The sequence below is a fragment of the Scyliorhinus torazame genome, chromosome 29, assembly GCF_047496885.1.
Source record: "Scyliorhinus torazame isolate Kashiwa2021f chromosome 29, sScyTor2.1, whole genome shotgun sequence".
Lineage (NCBI taxonomy): Eukaryota > Metazoa > Chordata > Chondrichthyes > Carcharhiniformes > Scyliorhinidae > Scyliorhinus > Scyliorhinus torazame.
The window spans coordinates 14,484,994-14,502,998 of record NC_092735.1 but is presented as its reverse complement, the minus strand read 5'-3'; the positions used below and the strand labels follow the sequence as shown (position 1 = coordinate 14,502,998).

General features: G+C 49.1%; 1 protein-coding gene across 2 annotated transcripts in view; it reads right to left on the bottom strand.

The window, feature by feature from the left end:
* The window catches only part of pick1 (protein interacting with prkca 1), a 41,453-nt gene extending 25,580 nt beyond the window's left edge, over positions 1-15,873 (bottom strand). Inside the window, exons 1-4 of one of the 2 annotated variants that reach the window (XM_072492092.1) lie at positions 15,759-15,873; positions 13,397-13,474; positions 9,804-9,915; positions 8,875-9,003 (exon numbers count right to left, since the gene is read on the bottom strand). In XM_072492092.1, the coding sequence (XP_072348193.1) occupies positions 8,875-9,003; positions 9,804-9,915; positions 13,397-13,437 (282 nt within the window). In that variant the 5' untranslated portion in view covers positions 13,438-13,474; positions 15,759-15,873. Of the gene's footprint in view, positions 1-8,874; positions 9,004-9,803; positions 9,916-13,396; positions 13,475-14,734; positions 15,436-15,758 lie in introns of those variants that run through there. The other variant, XM_072492093.1, reaches the window with a different exon arrangement.
* Between the last annotated feature and the right edge of the window lie 2,132 nt (positions 15,874-18,005).

Below are 18,005 nucleotides of genomic sequence, written 5' to 3'. Positions count from 1 at the left end.
CCACTCCCCAAACTCCCCCATCAAAACCCATCCACTCCCCAAACTCCCCCATCTAAACCCATCCACTCCCCAAACTCCCCCATCAAAACCCATCCACTCCCCAAACTCCCCTATCAAAGCTCACCCACTCCCCAAACTCCCCCATCAAAACCCATCCACTCCCCAAACTCCCCCATCAAAACCCATCCACTCCCCAAACTCCCCCATCAAAACCCACCCACTCCCCAAACTCCCCCATCAAAACCCATCCAATCCCCAAATTCCCCCATCAAAACCCATCCACTCCCCCAACAAAACACATCCTCTCCCCCAACAAAACCCATCCAATCCCCAAACTTCCCCATCAAAACCCATCCAAACCCCAAACTCCCCCATCTAAACCCATCCACTCCCCAAACTCCCCCATCAAAACCCATCCACTCCCCAAACTCCCCCATCAAAACCCATCCAATCCCCAAACTCCCCCAACTAAACCCATCCACTCCCCAAACTCCCCCATCAAAATCCATCCACTCCCCAAACTCCCACATCAAAACCCATCCACTCCCCAAACTCCCCCATCTAAACCCATCCACTCCCCAAACTCCCCCATCAAAACCCATCCACTCCCCAAACTCCCCCATCAAAGCTCACCCACTCCCCAAACTCCCCCATCAAAACCCATCCACTCCCCAAACTCCCCCATCAAAACCCATCCACTCCCCAAACTCCCCCATCAAAACCCACCCACTCCCCAAACTCCCCCATCAAAACCCATCCAATCCCCAAACTCCCCCATCAAAACCCATCCACTCCCCCAACAAAACCCATCCTCTCCCCCAACAAAACCCATCCAATCCCCAAACTCCCCCATCAAAACCCATCCACTCCCCAAACTCCCCATCAAAACAAATCCACTCCCCAAACTCCCCCATCAAAACCCATCCAATCCCCAAACTCCCCCATCAAAGCCCACCCACTCCCCAAACTCACCCATCAAAACCCATCCAATCCCCAAACTCCCCCATCAAAACCCATCCACTCCCCAAACTCCCCCATCAAAATCCATCCACTCCCCAAACTCCCACATCAAAACCCATCCACTCCCCAAACTCCCCCATCTAAACCCATCCACTCCCCAAACTCCCCCATCAAAACCCATCCACTCCCCAAACTACCCCATCAAAACTCATCCACTCCCCAAACTCCATCAAAACCCATCCACTCCCCAAACTCCCCCATCAAAGCTCACCCACTCCCCAAACTCCCCCATCAAAACCCATCCACTCCCCAAACTCCCCCATCAAAACCCATCCACTCCCCAAACTCCCCCATCAAAACCCACCCACTCCCCAAACTCCCCCATCAAAACCCATCCAATCCCCAAACTCCCCCATCAAAACCCATCCACTCCCCCAACAAAACCCATCCACTCCCCCAACAAAACCCATCCAATCCCCAAACTCCCCCATCAAAACCCATCCACTCCCCAAACTCCCCATCAAAACCAATCCACTCCCCAAACTCCCCCATCAAAACCCATCCACTCCCCAAACTCCCCCATCAAAGCTCACCCACTCCCCAAACTCCCCCATCAAAACCCATCCACTCCCCAAACTCCCCCATCAAAACCCATCCACTCCCCAAACTCCCCCATCAAAACCCACCCACTCCCCAAACTCCCCCATCAAAACCCATCCAATCCCCAAACTCCCCCATCAAAACCCATCCACTCCCCCAACAAACCCCATCCAATCCCCAAACTCCCGCATCATAACCCATCCACTCCCCAAACTCCCCATCAAAACCAATCCACTCCCCAAACTCCCCCATCAAAACCCATCCAATCCCCAAACTCCCCCATCAAAGCCCATCCACTCCCCAAACTCCCCCATCAAAACCCATCCAATCCCTGAACGTGCTCATCAAATCCCTAAATACCCACATCAAACTCATCCTATCCAAATAGCTGCATAAAAACTTAACCAATCCCCAAATACCGCCATCAAATCTCATCCAACCCCGAGGCGGCACGGTGGTTCAGTGGTTAGCACTGCTGCATCACGGTGCCGAGGACCTGTTTTCAATCCGAGCCCTGGGTCACTGTCCGCGTGGGGTTTGCACATTCCCCTTGTGTATGTGTGGGTCTCACCCCCACAACTGAAATATATGCAGGGTTGGTGGATTGACCGCGCTAAATTGCCCCTTAATTGAAAATTTGTTTTAAAAACCCATCCAATCTGCAAACTCCTTCTTCAAAACCCACCCACTCCCCAAACTCCCCCATCAAAACCCATCCACTCCCCAAACTCCCCCATCAAAACCCATCCACTCCCCAAACTCCCCCATCAAAACCCATCCAATCCCCAAACTCCCCCATCAAAACCCATCCACTCCCCAAACTCCCCCATCAAAACCCACCCACTCCCCAAACTCCCCCATCAAAACCCATCCACTCCCCAAACTCCCCCATCAAAACCCATCCACTCCCTAAACTTCCCCAACAAAACCCATCCACTCCCCAAACTCCCCCATCAAAACCCATCCACTCCCCAAACTCCCCCGTCAAAACCCACCCACTCCCCCATCAAAACCCATCCATTCCCCAAACTCCCCCATCAAAACCCATCCAATCCCCAAACTCCCCCATCCACTCCCCAAACTCCCCCATCAAAACCCATCCACTCCCCAAACTCCCCCATCAAAACCCATCCAATCCCCAAACTCCCCCATCAAAACCCATCCAATCCCCAAACTCCATCAAATCCCATCCAATCCCCAAACTCCCCCATCAAAACCCATCCACTCCCCAACTCCCCCATCAAAACCCATCCACTCCCCAAACTCCCCCATCAAAATCCATCCACTTCCCAAACTCCCCCATCAAAACCCATGCACTCCCCAAACTCCCCCATCAAAACTCAGCCACTCCCCAAACTCCCCCATCAAAACCCATCCACTCCCCAAACTCCCCCATCAAAATAAAGATAGATGGATGACGGTGAGAGGGGCTGGGAGGAAGCAGTCAGTACAGGGATCCCCTGTGGTCACAAGTATACCGCTTTGGATACTGTTGGGGGGACGGGGACGTACCAGCGGTAAGCCATGGGGTACAGGTCTCTGGCACAGAGTCTGTCCCTGTTGCGCAGAAGGGAAGGGGGTAGAGGAGTAGAGCATTAGTCATTGGAGACTCCATAGTTAGGGGGATAGATAGGAGATTCTGTGGGAACGAGAGAGACTCGCGGTTGGTGTGTTGCCTCCCAGGTGCCAGGGTGCGTGATGTCTCGGATCGTGTTTTCGGGATCCTTAAGGGGGAGGGGGAGTAGCCCCAAGTCGTGGTCCACATAGGTACCAATGACATAGGTAGGAAAAGGGATAGGGGTGTAAGGCAGGAATTCAGGGAGCTAGGGTGGAAACTTAGATCTAGGACAAACAGAGTTATTATCTCTGGGTTGTTACCCGTGCCACGTGATAGCGAGACGAGGAATAGGGAGAGAGAGTTGAACACGTGGCTATAGGGATGGTGCAGGAGGGAGGGTTTCAGATGTCTGGATAACTGGGGCTCAAGCTGGGGTCGGTGGGACCTCTACAAACGGGATGGTCTACACCTGGACCAGAGGGGTACCAATATCCTGGGGGGGAAATTTGCTAATGCTCTTCGGGAGGGTTTAAACTAGTTCAGCAGGGGCTTGGGAACCTGAATTGTAGCTCCAGTATACAGGAGGTTGAGAGTAGTGAGGTCATGAGTAAGGTTTCAAAGTTGCAGGAGTGTACCGGCAGGCAGGATGGTGGTTTAAAGTGTGTCTTCTTCAATGCCAGGAGCATCCGGAATAAGGTGGGCAAACTTGCAGCATGGGTTGGTACCTGGGACTTCGATGTTGTGGCCATTTCAGAGACATGGATAGAGCAGGGACAGGAATGGTTGTTGCAGGTGCCGGGGTTTAGATATTTCAGTAAGCGCAGGGAAGGTGGTAAAAGAGGGGGAGGGGTTGCATTGTTAGTCAAGGACAGTATTACGATGGCAGAAAGGACGTTTGATGAGGACTCGTCTACTGAGGTAGTATGGGCTGAGGTTAGAAACAGGAAAGGAGAGGTCACCCTGTTAGGGGTTTTCTATAGGTCTCTGAAAAGTTCCAGAGATGTAGAGGAAAGGATTGCAAAGATGATTCTGGATAGGAGCAAAAGCAACTGGGTAGTTGTTAGGGGGGGACTTTAACTTTCCAAATATTGACTGGAAACGCTATAATTCGAGTACTTTAGATGGGTCCGTTTATGTCCAATGTGTGCAGGAGGGTTTCCTGACACAGTATATAGATAGGCCAACGAGAGGCGAGGCCATATTGGATTTGGTACTGGTAATGAACCAGGACAGGTGTTAGATTTGGAGGTAGGTGAGCACTTTGGTGATAGTGACCACAATTCGATTACATTTACTTTAGTGATGGAAAGGGATAGGTATATACCGCAGCGCAAGAGTTATATCTGGGGGAAAGGCAATTATGATGCGATGAGGCAAGACTTAGGATGCATCGGATGGAGAGGAAAACTGCAGGGGATGGGTACAATGGAAATGTGGAGCTTGTTCAAGGAACAGCTACTGTCCTTGATAAGTATGTACCTGTCAGGCAGGGAGGAAGTGGTCGAGCGAGGGAACCGTGGTTTACTAAAGCAGTCAAAACACTTGTCAAGAGGACGAAGGAGGCTTATGTAAAGATGAGACATGAAGGTTCAGTTAGGGCTCTCGAGAGTTACAAGTAGGTAGGACCTAAAGAGAGAGCTAAGAAGAGCCAGGAGGGGACATGAGAAGTCTTTGGCAGGTAGGATCAAGGATAACCCTAAAGCTTTCTGTAGATATGTCAGGAATAAACGAATGACTAGAGTAAGAGTAGGGCCATTCAAGTAGTGGGAAGTTGTGCTTGGAGTCCGAGGAGATAGGCGAGGTGCTAAATGAATATTTTTCGTCAGTATTCACACAGGAAAAAGACAATGTTGTCGAGGAGAATACTGAGATTCAGGTTACCAGACTAGAAGGGCTTGAGGTTCATAAGGAGGAGGTGTTAGCAATTCTGGAAAGTGTGAAAATAGATAAGTCCCCTGGGTCGAATGGGATTTATCCTAGGATTCTCTGGGAAGCTAGGGAGGAGATTGCTAAGCCTTTGGCTTTGATCTTTATGTCATCTTTGTCTACAGGAATAGTGCCAGAAGACTGGAGGATAGCAAATGTTGTCCCCTTGTTCAAGAAGGGGAGTAGAGACAACCCCGGTAACTATAGACCAGTGAGCCTTACTTCTGTTGTGGGCAAAATCTTGGAAAGGTTTATAAGAGATAGGATGTATAATCATCTGGAAAGGAATAATTTGATTAGAGATAGTCAACACGGTTTTGTGAAGGGTAGGTCGTGCCCCACAAACCTTATTGAGTTCTTTGAGAAGGTGACCAAACAGGTGGATGAGGGTAAAGCAGTTGATGTGGTGTATATGGATTTCAGTAAAGCGTTTGATAAGGTTCCCCACGGTAGGCTACTGCAAAAAATACGGAGGCATGGGATTCAGGGTGATTTAGCAGTTTGGATCAGAAATTGGGTAGCTGGAAGAAGACAAAGGGTGGTGGTTGATGGGAAATGTTCAGACTGGAGTCCAGTTACTAGTGGTGTACCACAAGGATCTGTTTTGGGGCCACTGCTGTTTGTCATTTTCATAAATGACCTGGAGGAGGGCGCAGAAGGGTGGGTGAGTAAATTTGCAGATGACACTAAAGTCGGTGGAGTTGTGGACAGTGCGGACGGATGTTACAAGTTACAGAGGGACATAGATAAGCTGCAGCACTGGGCTAAGAGGTGGCAAATGGAGTTTAATGCAGAAAAGTGTGAGGTGATTCATTTTGGAAGGAATAACAGGAGACAGAGTACTGGGCTAATGGTAAGATTCTTGGCAGTGTGGATGAGCAGAGAGATCTCGGTGTCCATGTACATAGATCCCTAAAAGTTGCCACCCAGGTTGAGAGGATTGTTAAGAAGGCGTACGGTCTGTTAGCTTTTATTGGTAGAGGGATTGAGTTTTGGAGCCACGAGGTCATATTGCAGATGTACAAAACTCTGGTGTCCCCGCATTTGGAGTATCGCGTGCAATTCTGGTCGCTGCATTATAGGAAGGATGTGGAGGCATTTGAAATGTTGCCTGGTATGGAGGGAAGATTTTATGAGGAAAGGCTGAGGGACTTGAGGCTGTTTTCGTTAGAGAGAAGGTTAAGAGGTGACTTAATTGAGGCATACAAGATGATCAGAGGATTAGATAGGGTGGACAGTGAGAGCCTTCTTCCTCGGATGGTGATGTCTAGCACGAGGGGACATAGCTTTAAATTGAGGGGAGATAGATATAAGACAGATGTCAGAGGTAGGTTCTTTACTCAGAGAGTAGTAAGGGCGTGGAATGCCCTGTTTGCAACAGTAGTGGACTCGCCAACACTAAGGGCATTCAAATGGTCATTGGATAGACATATGGACGATAAGGGAATAGTGTAGATGGACTTTAGATTGGTTTCACAGGTCGGCGCAACATCGAGGGCCGAAGGGCCTGTACTGCGCTGTAATGTTCTATGTTCTAAACTCCCTCATCAAAACCCATCCACTCCCCAAACTCCTCCATCAAAACCCATCCAATCCTCAAACTCCCCCATCAAAACTCATCCACTCCCCAAACTCCCCCATCAAAACCCATCCACTCCCCAAACTCCCCCATCAAAACCCACCCACTCCCCAAACTCCCCCATCAAAACCCACCCACTCCCCAAACTCCCCATCAAAACCAATCCACTCCCCAAACGCCCATCAAAACCCACCCACTCCCCAAACTCCCCCACTCCCCAAACTCCCCCATCAAAACCCATCCACTCCCCAAACTCCATCAAAACCCATCCAATCCCCAAACGCTCTCATCAAAACCCACCCACTCCCCAAACTCCCCCATCAAAACCCATCCACTCCCCAAACTCCCCCATCAAAACCCATCCACTCCCCAAACTCCCCCATCAAAACCCATCCACTCCCCAAACTCCCCCATCAAAACCCACCCACTCCCCAAACTCCCCCATCAAAACCCATCCAATCCTCAAACTCCATCAAAACGCATCCACTCCCCAAACTCCCCCATCAAAACCCATCCACTCCTCAAACTCCCCCATCAAAACTCATCCAAGCCCCAAACTCCCCCATCAAAACCCACCCACGCCCCAAACTCCCCCATCAAAACCCATCCAATCCTCAAACTCCATCAAAACACATCCACTCCCCAAACTCCCCCATCAAAACCCATCCACTCCTCAAACTCCCCCATCAAAACTCATCCAAGCCCCAAACTCCCCCATCAAAACCCATCCACTCCCTAAACGCCCCCAACAAAACCCATCCACTCCCCAAACTTGCTCATCAAAGCCCATCCAATCCTCAAACTCTCCCATTTATGCCCAATCCTCCAAACTCCTAACTATCAAAGCCCATCTCACTGGTCCCCAGTTCTCCCGTCAAAACACATCCTTTCGTCCCTTAACCCACCAATACCCATCCCGCTTGTCTCCTAGATCTCCCATCAAAGCTCATCATCTGGTGGCCAAACGTGTCCATTTTATTCCTGGTAACAGTCTGGTGAATTTCCCCTGCCTGCCCTCCCAAGTCTTTCTGGACTGCACGATGGCATAGTGGTTAGCACAGTCGCTTTGCAGCTCTGGGGTCCCATATTCGATTCCCGGCTTGGGTCACTGTCTGTGCAGAGTCTGCACGTTCTCCCCATGTTTGCGAGGGTTTCTTCCGGGTGCTCTGGTTTCCTCCCACTGTCTAAAGTGGCTGGTTTAGCACAGGGCTAAATAGCTGGCTTTTAAAGCAGACCAAGGCAGGCCAGCAGCACGGTTCAATTCCCGTACCAGCCTCCCCGAACAGGCGCCGGAATGTGGCAACTAGGGGCTTTTCACAGTAACTTCATTTGAAGCCTACTTGTGACAATAAGCGATTTTCATTTCATTTCATTTCAAGATGTGCAGGTTAGATGGATTGGCTATGCTAAATTGCCTTTAGTGTCCAAAAAAGGTAAGGTGGAGGTGTGGGGATAGGGTGGAGGTGTAGGGATAGGGTGGAGGTGTGGGGATAGGGTGGAGGTGTGGGGATAGGGTGGAGGTGTGGGGATAGGGTGGAGGTGTGGGGATAGGGTGGAGGTGTGGGGATAGGGTGGAGGTGTGGGGAAAGGGTGGAGGTGTGGGGAAAGGGTGGAGGTGTGGGGATAGTGTGGAGGTGTGGGGATAGTGTGGAGGCATGGGGTTAAATAGGGTGCTCTTTCCAAGGGCCGGTGCAGACTCGATGGGCCGAATAGCCTCCTTCTGCACTGTAAAGTCTATGATTCTATAAGATGTGGTGTGCAGGACTGAACACAGGAGCCGAAATGAGCTATAACCCTTTATATTTCAGTGTCTTTGAACTGAAGGCCGCACTCCATTAATCTTTATCATTGTATCTGTCCACCTGCTTTAAGTGATCTCTGTGCTTGAACTGTTAAATCTCTCTCTGTTCCTGAACAGTTCTCAGCTGCTCACCATTTAGAAAATAGTCTGCTCTATCTTTGGTCCAAACCTTTTGCGACATTCTGCGCCTTCACGGGATTGGAAAACATTGCCAGCGTGAGGGGCTGGGGAATAACGGCCTTGGGGTCATCAACAAATCTTCAAACGCCACCGCGTACAAGGCTACGGACCAAGAGCGGGGAAAATGGGATTCGAATATAGTGGTTCTTTTTAAAAAAAAATTTTTTTTACAGTTCCCTTTCAGCCCACTCCCCTTCCCCCCCCCCTCTCATGCACCCTGACTCCCCACATGGCCTACCCCTCTCTCACCCTCAGGACCCCTCCTCACACCTTCACAGCTTGAATCATCTTGGCCACCTCCACTTTCGTTTTCCCCTTCACCGATTTCCCAGTCACTCCGACAATTTCGTCGCCCGCGGCCAGGATCCCGTCTACAGCAGCTGGAGTGTTGTCAAAAACCTGCCGAGCAAAACACACCACGTCACTCACAACACCTCACTGGGGGACGCCAAAAGGAGCTGGAGCTGAGCCAGAGCGGGAGTGGAGCAGAGCTGGAGCTGAGCCAGAGCGGGAGTGGAGCAGAGCTGGAGCTGTGCCAGAGCGGGAGTGGAGCAGAGCTGGAGCTGAGCCAGAGCGGGAGTGGAGCAGAGCTGGAGCTGAGCCAGAGCGGGAGTGGAGCAGGACCACAACAGGAGCTGAGCCAGAGCAGAGTCAGAGCAGGAGCTAAGCCAGAGCAGAGTGGGATTTGGGCCAGAGCAGGTCAGTAGTGCAGCCAGAGCAGAGACTGTTCCACATTGAATCACACACTACTAATTGAAGAGTAGGAAGCCCAGAGTTACAGTGAGTTACTCCTCGGGGCTACCATCAGGATTTGAAAATGTTCACAAATCTGATGGGACGAAAGCTGGAGTGAAGAGCTTAGAGTGAACGAGAGACTGAACTGAGGTCCCACTGGAGAGAACAGACACTCAGACCTTCCGCGATATCGAGGAGAGTGCGGGGCTGACACACACTGTAGGAGGCAGGAGCAGAGGGGAAATGGAACAACTTCAGCATTACACAGAATACGGAGAAATCTCAGTGGGAATGGGCGTACGTGAGGAAGGACAAAACTGAGGCAGGAACGTATGAAGTGATGAGGAAGACATGAATGTGGAGCGGATGTATGAGCAAAGCCTCTCAGCCAAGGCTAAGCCACAAGTGGAAAGTGAGAGAGCGACGGGTTAGCTTATTTCAAGAGAGGAGGTTTACACCTTTACCTGCACAATGTATAAACAGGGACAGTACTGGGCCCCTCCTCCAATGCTGATTCCAATTAAATTCTGAGAATCCTTTTTCAGTGTCACTGTCCCAGGAACAGTCGGAATACCTCTGATTAAAGAAAAACATTTGAAAGTTTATATTTATTACATTGAAACAGAACTCCAGACCCTTCCATCAGGCAGAAGATACAGAAGTCTTAAGACCCGCACATCCAGACATAGGAACAGGTTCTTCCCCACAGCTACCAGACTCCTCAACAACTCAATAAACTCGGTTTGTTCTCACTGGAACGACGGAGGTTGAGGGGCGACCTGATAGAGGTCTACAAAATTATGAGGGGCATAGACAGAGTGGATAGTCAGAGGCTTTTCCCCGGGGTAGAGGGGTCAATTACTAGGGGGCATAGGTTTAAGGTGAGAGGGGCAAGGTTTAGAGTAGATGTACGAGGCAAGTTTTTTACGCAGAGGGTAGTGGGTGCCTGGAACTCGCTGCCGGAGGAGGTGGTGGAAGCAGGGACGATAGTGACATTTAAGGGGCATCTTGACAAATACATGAATAGGATGGGAATAGAGGGATACGGACCCAGGAAGTGTAGAGGATTGTAGTTCAGTCGGGCAGCATGGTCGGCATGGGCTTGGAGGGCCGAAGGGCCTGTTCCTGTGCTGTACATTTCTTTGTTCTTTGTTTGTTCTAACTCTCCCTGTTCCCTGTAAGAACACTATTCACGACGCCCTATGCTGCTCTTGCTCATGTATTTGCTTTGTCTGGCTGGCCCTTGTTCCACACTGTAACCAATCACTATTTGTCGATGTACTCTGTCAATTATTCTTTTTGTCCACTATGTACGTACTGTGTACTTGGCCACAGAAAAATACTTTTCATTGTACTTCGGTACATGTGACAATAAATCAATCAATCAATGGGCAACATAATGACAATGTTCTAAATCATCTACTGCTGCCACCATCTTAGTAGTAGCAACTACAGCCAAGCTACTACCTTGCAAAGTGAGACAGGCTTAGGATAGATTGAACTGCACAAAGTAGATGCCTCGAGCTGCTGTGGGCCATCGAGAGGAGCAAAGTTGTACAGCAGACTGTATAACCGCAAAGCCCAGTCCAAAGATGTCCAGGTGAGGTGGAATAGCCATGCTAAATTAGTGTCCAGGAATGTGTAGGAGAGGATACGGGATTAAGGGGATAGGGTGGGTTGGGTGGGAGAGAGGATCTGGGTGGAGTGCTATTTTGGAGGGTCGGTCCTAACTTGATGGGCCGAATGGTCTCCTTCTGCACTGTGGGGATTCTATGATTTCTCACTCAATGAGTACCATCTAACTGGAAGGTTAACCCTGACTGAAGGTGGAGTGGGTGGATGGTGTGAACAGCCCCTGGATATCTCAAAGTGAGGTCCCAATCTAACGATGCCACCAGCACTAAACAGCCCCGTGTACATGCCTCAGAGGGACAACTGCCAACTGATTCACGGTGAAGAGATCAGGAGTCAAGTGGCCCTGGCGGAACCCAGAAAGAACGTCAGTGGGCGGGTTATTGCTGAGGAGCTGTGTGTGATATCACTCTCGACCACACCTTCCATCACTTTGCGGATGAACAAGGGTAGGGACAGAAATGGGTCGGGTTGGATTTCTCCTGCCTTGTGTGGACTGGACACACCTGGGCAATTTTGCACATTGCCGAGGAGATGCCGGTGTCAGAGCTGCACCGAATCGCTTGGCCAGGGGTGTGGACGAGTCTTCAGTACTGCAACCAGGGCTGCTGTCAGGGCTTTATCCAGTGCCTTCCTGATATCGCGTGGAGTGACTCGAATCGGCTGAAGTCCAATAAGCAGGAGGTGACATTGGGAAAATAAACTGGAGCAACAATTCAATACCATGGCTGAATATTCAGAGGCACTTGTGTATAGATACACACAGCTACAAGAAAATCAGAACAGCAAGATAAACAAAAACACAGAGCTGTAACTAGAGCTTAATGGCAAGGGTAGAAAAGATAGTGGAATCGCTATTCCAAATTGTAGTAGGAAAACATCTAAAACCATAAAACATTATAGAAAGTCCGCAGGGATTTTAAAAGGAATGTCATCCTTAACCTTATTGAACAAGTGCATAAGGAGAAGCTAGACAAACGTATGAAAGGCAGCTTTGAGAGTGATGCTGATTGGAAAGCTGGGCTGGTGAGTAGGCCACGAGTGACCCTCCATCTCAGGGGGCCGCAAGATTGAAATGGGCTCGTCCGCTAACCGTGACCCCATGAATAAGATTAAATACATTTAATACAGGCTGAATATTTCATAACGAGCTTAGGAAATGCTTAATCATTTATATATTAATAGAACTGTCATAGGGCGGCACGTGGCACAGTGGTTAGCACTGCTGCCTCACTGTGCTGAGGACCCGGGTTCGAATCCCGGCTCTGGGTCACTGTCCGTGTGGAGTTTGCACATTCTCCCCGTGTCTGCGTGGGTTTCGCCCCCACAACCCAAAGATGTGCAGGCTCGGTGGATCGGCCACGCTAAATTGCCCCTTAACTGGAAGAAAAAAATTGGGTATTCTAAATTTATTTTAAAAAATAAAACTGTCATCAACTTCAAATGGTTAAAGCAAAAGGAATATTTACACTTTGGACACAGAGAGCACGGCTCTCACGGTCAATGTTGTGAGCAATCAGCACTCTCCTCACTTTACTCGCCCTCGCTTTACATGCAAATCACTTCAGTCATACTGGTAGGAAAAAAAACAACTCGAATGGAAATCAGCGGAATGTGGCGACCCCGCGCGTAGGTAACGGTCAACAAAATGTCTTGTGGGGCCACATTCGGAACCCAGACAGGGATGCATGTGGCCCCCGGGGCCACAGGTTGTTCACCATTGAGATAGATGGATGGGAGAGGATTCATGTGGTACATCAGCACCAATATAAACAAGTTGGGCTTGATTCTGCCTTCTAAAGTCTATTGATTACTGTGACCAGTGGCTGGCTTGCTGATCCCATCGAGTCTCTCAAGCACCCACAGGGTTCAAGTCAGGAGTGTGATGGGACACCCCTCACTCATTTGCATGGTGCAGCCTCAGCAACAGGCAAGAGGCTCGACACCATCCTGGCGAGGGCAGTCTGCTCGGTCACTACGCCAGCGACTGGACTCAGCACACACTCCCCTCCATCACCGGCACACCGCAACCGGAGTGTGCACCATCCAAAAGAGGCACAGCAACAGCTCGCTATGGTTTCTTCATCGGAACCTCCCAAACGACCACCACCATTGCAAGCTGGTAGATGGGAATGCCATCACCTTCAAGGCCTCTTCCAAGTCACATACCTGACTTGGACGTCTATCACTGTTCCTTCAACAATGCTGGATCAAAAATCTTAAAACTCCCTGCCTCACAGCTCTGCGGGAATACCTTCTGGACTGCAGTGGTTCAATATGTTGCGTTATGGCCGTGTTGGTAGAGATGGACTATAACTACCAGCCTTGCCAGTTGCACCCACACCACATGGATGCACACAAATCAGTAACAGTTAACAATGTTTTTGTGCCACTTGAGTATTTAATCAGAGCAACAGTTACTCACAATTTATCCTCTTCAATTTCAAAGTCCATGTCACTGAACATTATTGTATCCTCGGCAGTCACCGGCTGTTTCTGGTCTCTGTGGAGAAGAACGTTTTATGAGTGGGATCCAACTTTTCACGATACTAGAACTCTCACCTTAATATAGGGCGGGGAGTGTAGGTAGGTAGGATGCTCTTTCAGAGAGTCGGTGCAGACTCGATGGGCCAAATGGCCTCCGCCTGCGCTGTAGGGATTCTATAATCCTATATTTAAGAATGACCTAAGGGCAAGTAGCATGCAGGCGCAGCAAGTGATCAGCAAGGCAAATTATATGTTGGCCTTTACCACAAGAGGATTTGAGTACAGGATTCTTGGCAGATAGGGAGGTTCACCAGAATAGACCCTGGGTTAGTGGGATTGCCTTATGAGGACAGATTAAGGAAACTGGGCCTGTATCCTCTAGAGCTACAAAGAAGGACAGGTGATCACAATGAAACCTCTAAAATTCGTACAGGATGTAGGCAGAGTGGATGTGGCTAGGATCGTCCCCTTGGCTGGTGGGCCCGGAACCAGGGGACAACCGTCTCAGAATAAGGAGTAGGCCACTTAAGACTGAGATGAGGTGGAATTTCCTCCCTCAGAGGGTTGTGGATCTTTTGGATTTCTCTACCCCATAGGGCTGTGGAACCTCGATCATTGAGCACGTTCAACACAGAAACAGAAGATTTCTGAAGACAAATGACGTCAAGGGATATGGAGATAGTATATTAGCATCTTTCAAATATTCTCAAATTAAAACTGGTCACGGCGCCATTGCACAAGATAAGGGCTCATGTGATTAAGGATTAGCACGGACAGAGGGTTAAGGAACCAAAAACAGGGAGTAGCACTAAACTGGTCATTTACAGGCTGATAGGCTATTAGCTATTTGCTACCTATCTAATCAAGTTTGCTGATGATACAAATCCACGTGTGGAAGTAAGCTGCGGGGAGGATACAAAGAGTGTAAAGGGATAAAGGTAAAGTTGTCATAGTCTCAGATGACAGATAGGTTAAATGAGTAGATAAGAAGGTGCCAACTGAGAGTATGCGGTAAAAAATGACATTACTCACTTTGTCGGAAGAACATGAACCATTAAATTTTATTATTCAGAGAGATTTTGGTGCCTCTCGATGTGAAGCACAGGAAGTTAGCATGCAAGAACAGGACGTGACATGTTAACTCTGTTTCGCTCTCCACAGATGCTGCCGGACCTGCTGAGAACTTCCAGCGTGTTAATTTTAAGATGGCAAATGATAAGTAGGCCTTTTTTTTTTTTGCAAGGGGATTGGAGCAGAAGAGTGAAAGAATTCTTACACAAGGCCTTGGTGAGAACACACTTGGGAGTTCTGTGCGCAGCTTCAAGTCTCTGGACCCAGGGGACAATACCTATGCCTCAAGAAGGGGGTTGTAATGACAGCTCACTCGCTTGATTCCTGGGAAGAAAGACTTATCCAATATGGAGATTGGAAAAAGTTGGAGTTTCAGAATGAAAGCAGATTTCATTGAAATATACAGGTTTTGAAAGGGCTTGAGATGCTGAGACCCTGGAAAACCTAGAACCAGGGGTCACTGCCTCAGGATAAGGGATTAGTCATTTCGGACTGAGGTGAGGAGACATTTCTTTACTCAAAGAGTTGTGAATCTTTGGAATTCTCCACCCCAGAAGACTGAATATATTTAAGGCAGAGTCAATAGATTTTTGGGCCCTGAGGGAATTAATGGATAAGGGGATTAGGCAGGAAAGTGGAGGTCGAGAAACAGCCGTGATCTTATTAAATGATTGCTGGGCCCTTTGGTCTGTTGCTGTTCCTCTTTGATTTGTTCAAATACAGGACAGGGTCTTAAATAAGGGCAAAATCAAAAGATCCTCTTTCCTCAGAGGGCCATCTCATTCCTTATGGATTCCAATCCTCCACCCCTCATCAAAATCCCCTGTGCACAAATCCCAATTCGCCTCATGCCAATCGTTTTCCACTCAGATCCCAAACCTCCTCTCCTCACAAGACACTCCCCTCCTCCGAATTTCCTTATTTCAGATACCAACCCCCCTCAGATCTCAAGCTCCTATCCTCAGATTCCAATCCCTATCAGATCCCACTTCCTTCTCCTCACCCCAAGACCCCCCAGATCTCAATCCTCACCCCTCAGATTAAAATCCCCCACCCCACAGTTCCCAAACGTTCTCAGATCCCAATCCCCCTCCCCTCAGATCCCAATCCCTCTTCCCTCAAATCCCCCTCCCCTCATCCCAATCCCCCATCAGATCCCAATCCCTCAGATCTCAATCCCCCTCCCCTCATCCCAATCCCTCTTCCCTCAGATCCCGATTTTTTTTTACCTTTTTCCGGATCTTTGCTCCGGGTTCTTGTTTTTGAATGACGTCAATGCTGTTCACTATTTGGTCACTTTCACTTCCGGCGCACTGACCCGGATATGATATCCCGGCGGCGTCTGCAGTGAGATTGGTAGCCGGAAGTGCCATCATTGCGCCCTCTGTCCGGTCGCCATCTTTGATGCGGGCAGTTTTCACCCACCGAGCTCTGCTGGCAGTCCCGTAAGCCTGTTAAATTGGTAAACTTTCCCCATCGTCTGTCTTCCTCTCCGGCCTGGAAATGGTGGGTGTCTCTCTTGAATGACCCCAGTTAGCTTTCCAGTGGACAGTCCCAATTTAACCCCACCCTCAAATTTCCAACCTCATCCCAACCCACCCTCCAATTTCCAACCCTAATCTCATCCAGTAACCTGGCCCACCCCACCTACCACCTCCAATTTCCAACCTCTAACATCCCAACCCACCCCTAACCTCACTTTGTAAACTGGCCCACCCCCTAATTTGATCCTAACCCACCCTCTAATTTCAAACCCCTAACCTCACCCCATAACCTGGCCCGAAACCAACCTCCAACTCCTAACCTCATTCCAGCCCAACCCCCACCTCACGATCAAACTTCCAAACCAAAACCTTATTCTGTAACGCAACCTCCAACCCCTAACCTCAGCCATTAACCCAACTCTGAGCCTGGCCATCAACCTCCACTATAAACCAAGCTTCAGTGAAACTAGAATTCAGATGCCAACCCAAACAGAACTCCAGTCATCAGCCCAATCACATCCACCAATCTCAATACAGATGCAAATGAAAACCCAATTTGTTTACATCGCAATAATCTCAGCCAATCCTGGTCAGGGCAGGGCAAAGGGGTGTGTGAATGGATCTCTGGGATAAAGAGGCAGCATGGTAACACACTGGTTAGCACAGTTGCTTCACAGCTCCAGCACTCCAGGTTCAATTCTGGCTTGAGTCCCTGTCTGCAGAGTCTGCACGTTCTCCCAGTGCCTTCGTGGGTTTCTTCCGGGTGCTCTGGCTTCCTCCCATGGTCCAAAGGTGTGCAGGTTAGGTGGATTGGCCATGATAAATTGCCCTTAGTGTCCAAAAAGGTCAGGTGGGGTTACGGGGATGGGGTGGAGGTGTGGGCTTAAGTGAGGTGCTCTTTCCAAGGGCCGGTGCAGACTCAATGGGCCGAATGGCCTCCTGGACTGTAAATTCTATGATTAAAACTTCTTGACTATTCATTGGGTGGGAAAAAAATGCTTCAGCTGGACAAAGATGAACAACTATTCTCAAAATTAAGTTTCAAAAGGTCTTTATTCAAACACAAGCAATCTTTCAGCACAAGAGAGGCACCGAACCTAGTCAAGTGGAAATCTCATCAGTCATGGGCAGAATAAATTTAATAAGATAACTTGATTCAAGTGACTGAATTAAACAGGACGACTCTAGAATTTGCCATGTGATGAGGAATGTTCAATGATTTTGACCGGGAGAATGTCATGTTGGATTATTCTATGATTTTGAGTGGAGGGGTGTTGCGTCGTGTAGTGTTGCAAATCACATTTCAACACAAACCTGCACAACTTCAGAGTGCAGGTGAAGCTCCCACATGCTTCATGACTAAAATTACTAATCTTTTTTTCCTTATAAATTTAAAGTATTCAATCCCCCCCCCCCCCCCAATAAAGCAGCAATTTAACGTGGCCAATCCACCTAACCTGCACATCTTTGGGTTGTGGAGGTGACACCCCCACACACGGGGGAGAATGTGTAAACTCCACATTGACAGTGATTCGGGGTCGAACCAGAGTCCTCGGCGCCGTGAAGCAGCAGTGCTAACCACTGCACCACCGTGCCGCCCCAACTAATCATTTTTGTTGTAAAATTAAAATAATAAGAGCGGCTGGCTTCTATAATCACAGATGTTGCGGTATTTAGCAAATCGGATTAACACTTTCCACTGGCTTCTATAATTACAAATGTCGCAGGATTTAGCAAACCTTATTTTAATAAAATTTAGAGTACCCAATTCATTTTTTTCCAATTAAGGGCAATTTAGTGTGGCCAATCCACCTAACCTGCACATCTTTGGGTTTTGGGGGCGGAACCCACGCAAACACGGGGAGAATGTGCAAACTCCACACAGACAGTGGCCCAGAGCCGGGATTCGAACCCGGGACCTTGGCGTCGTGAGGCAGCAGTGCTAACCCACTGCGCCACCGTGCCGCCCCTCGGATTTAGCAAACCTGATTA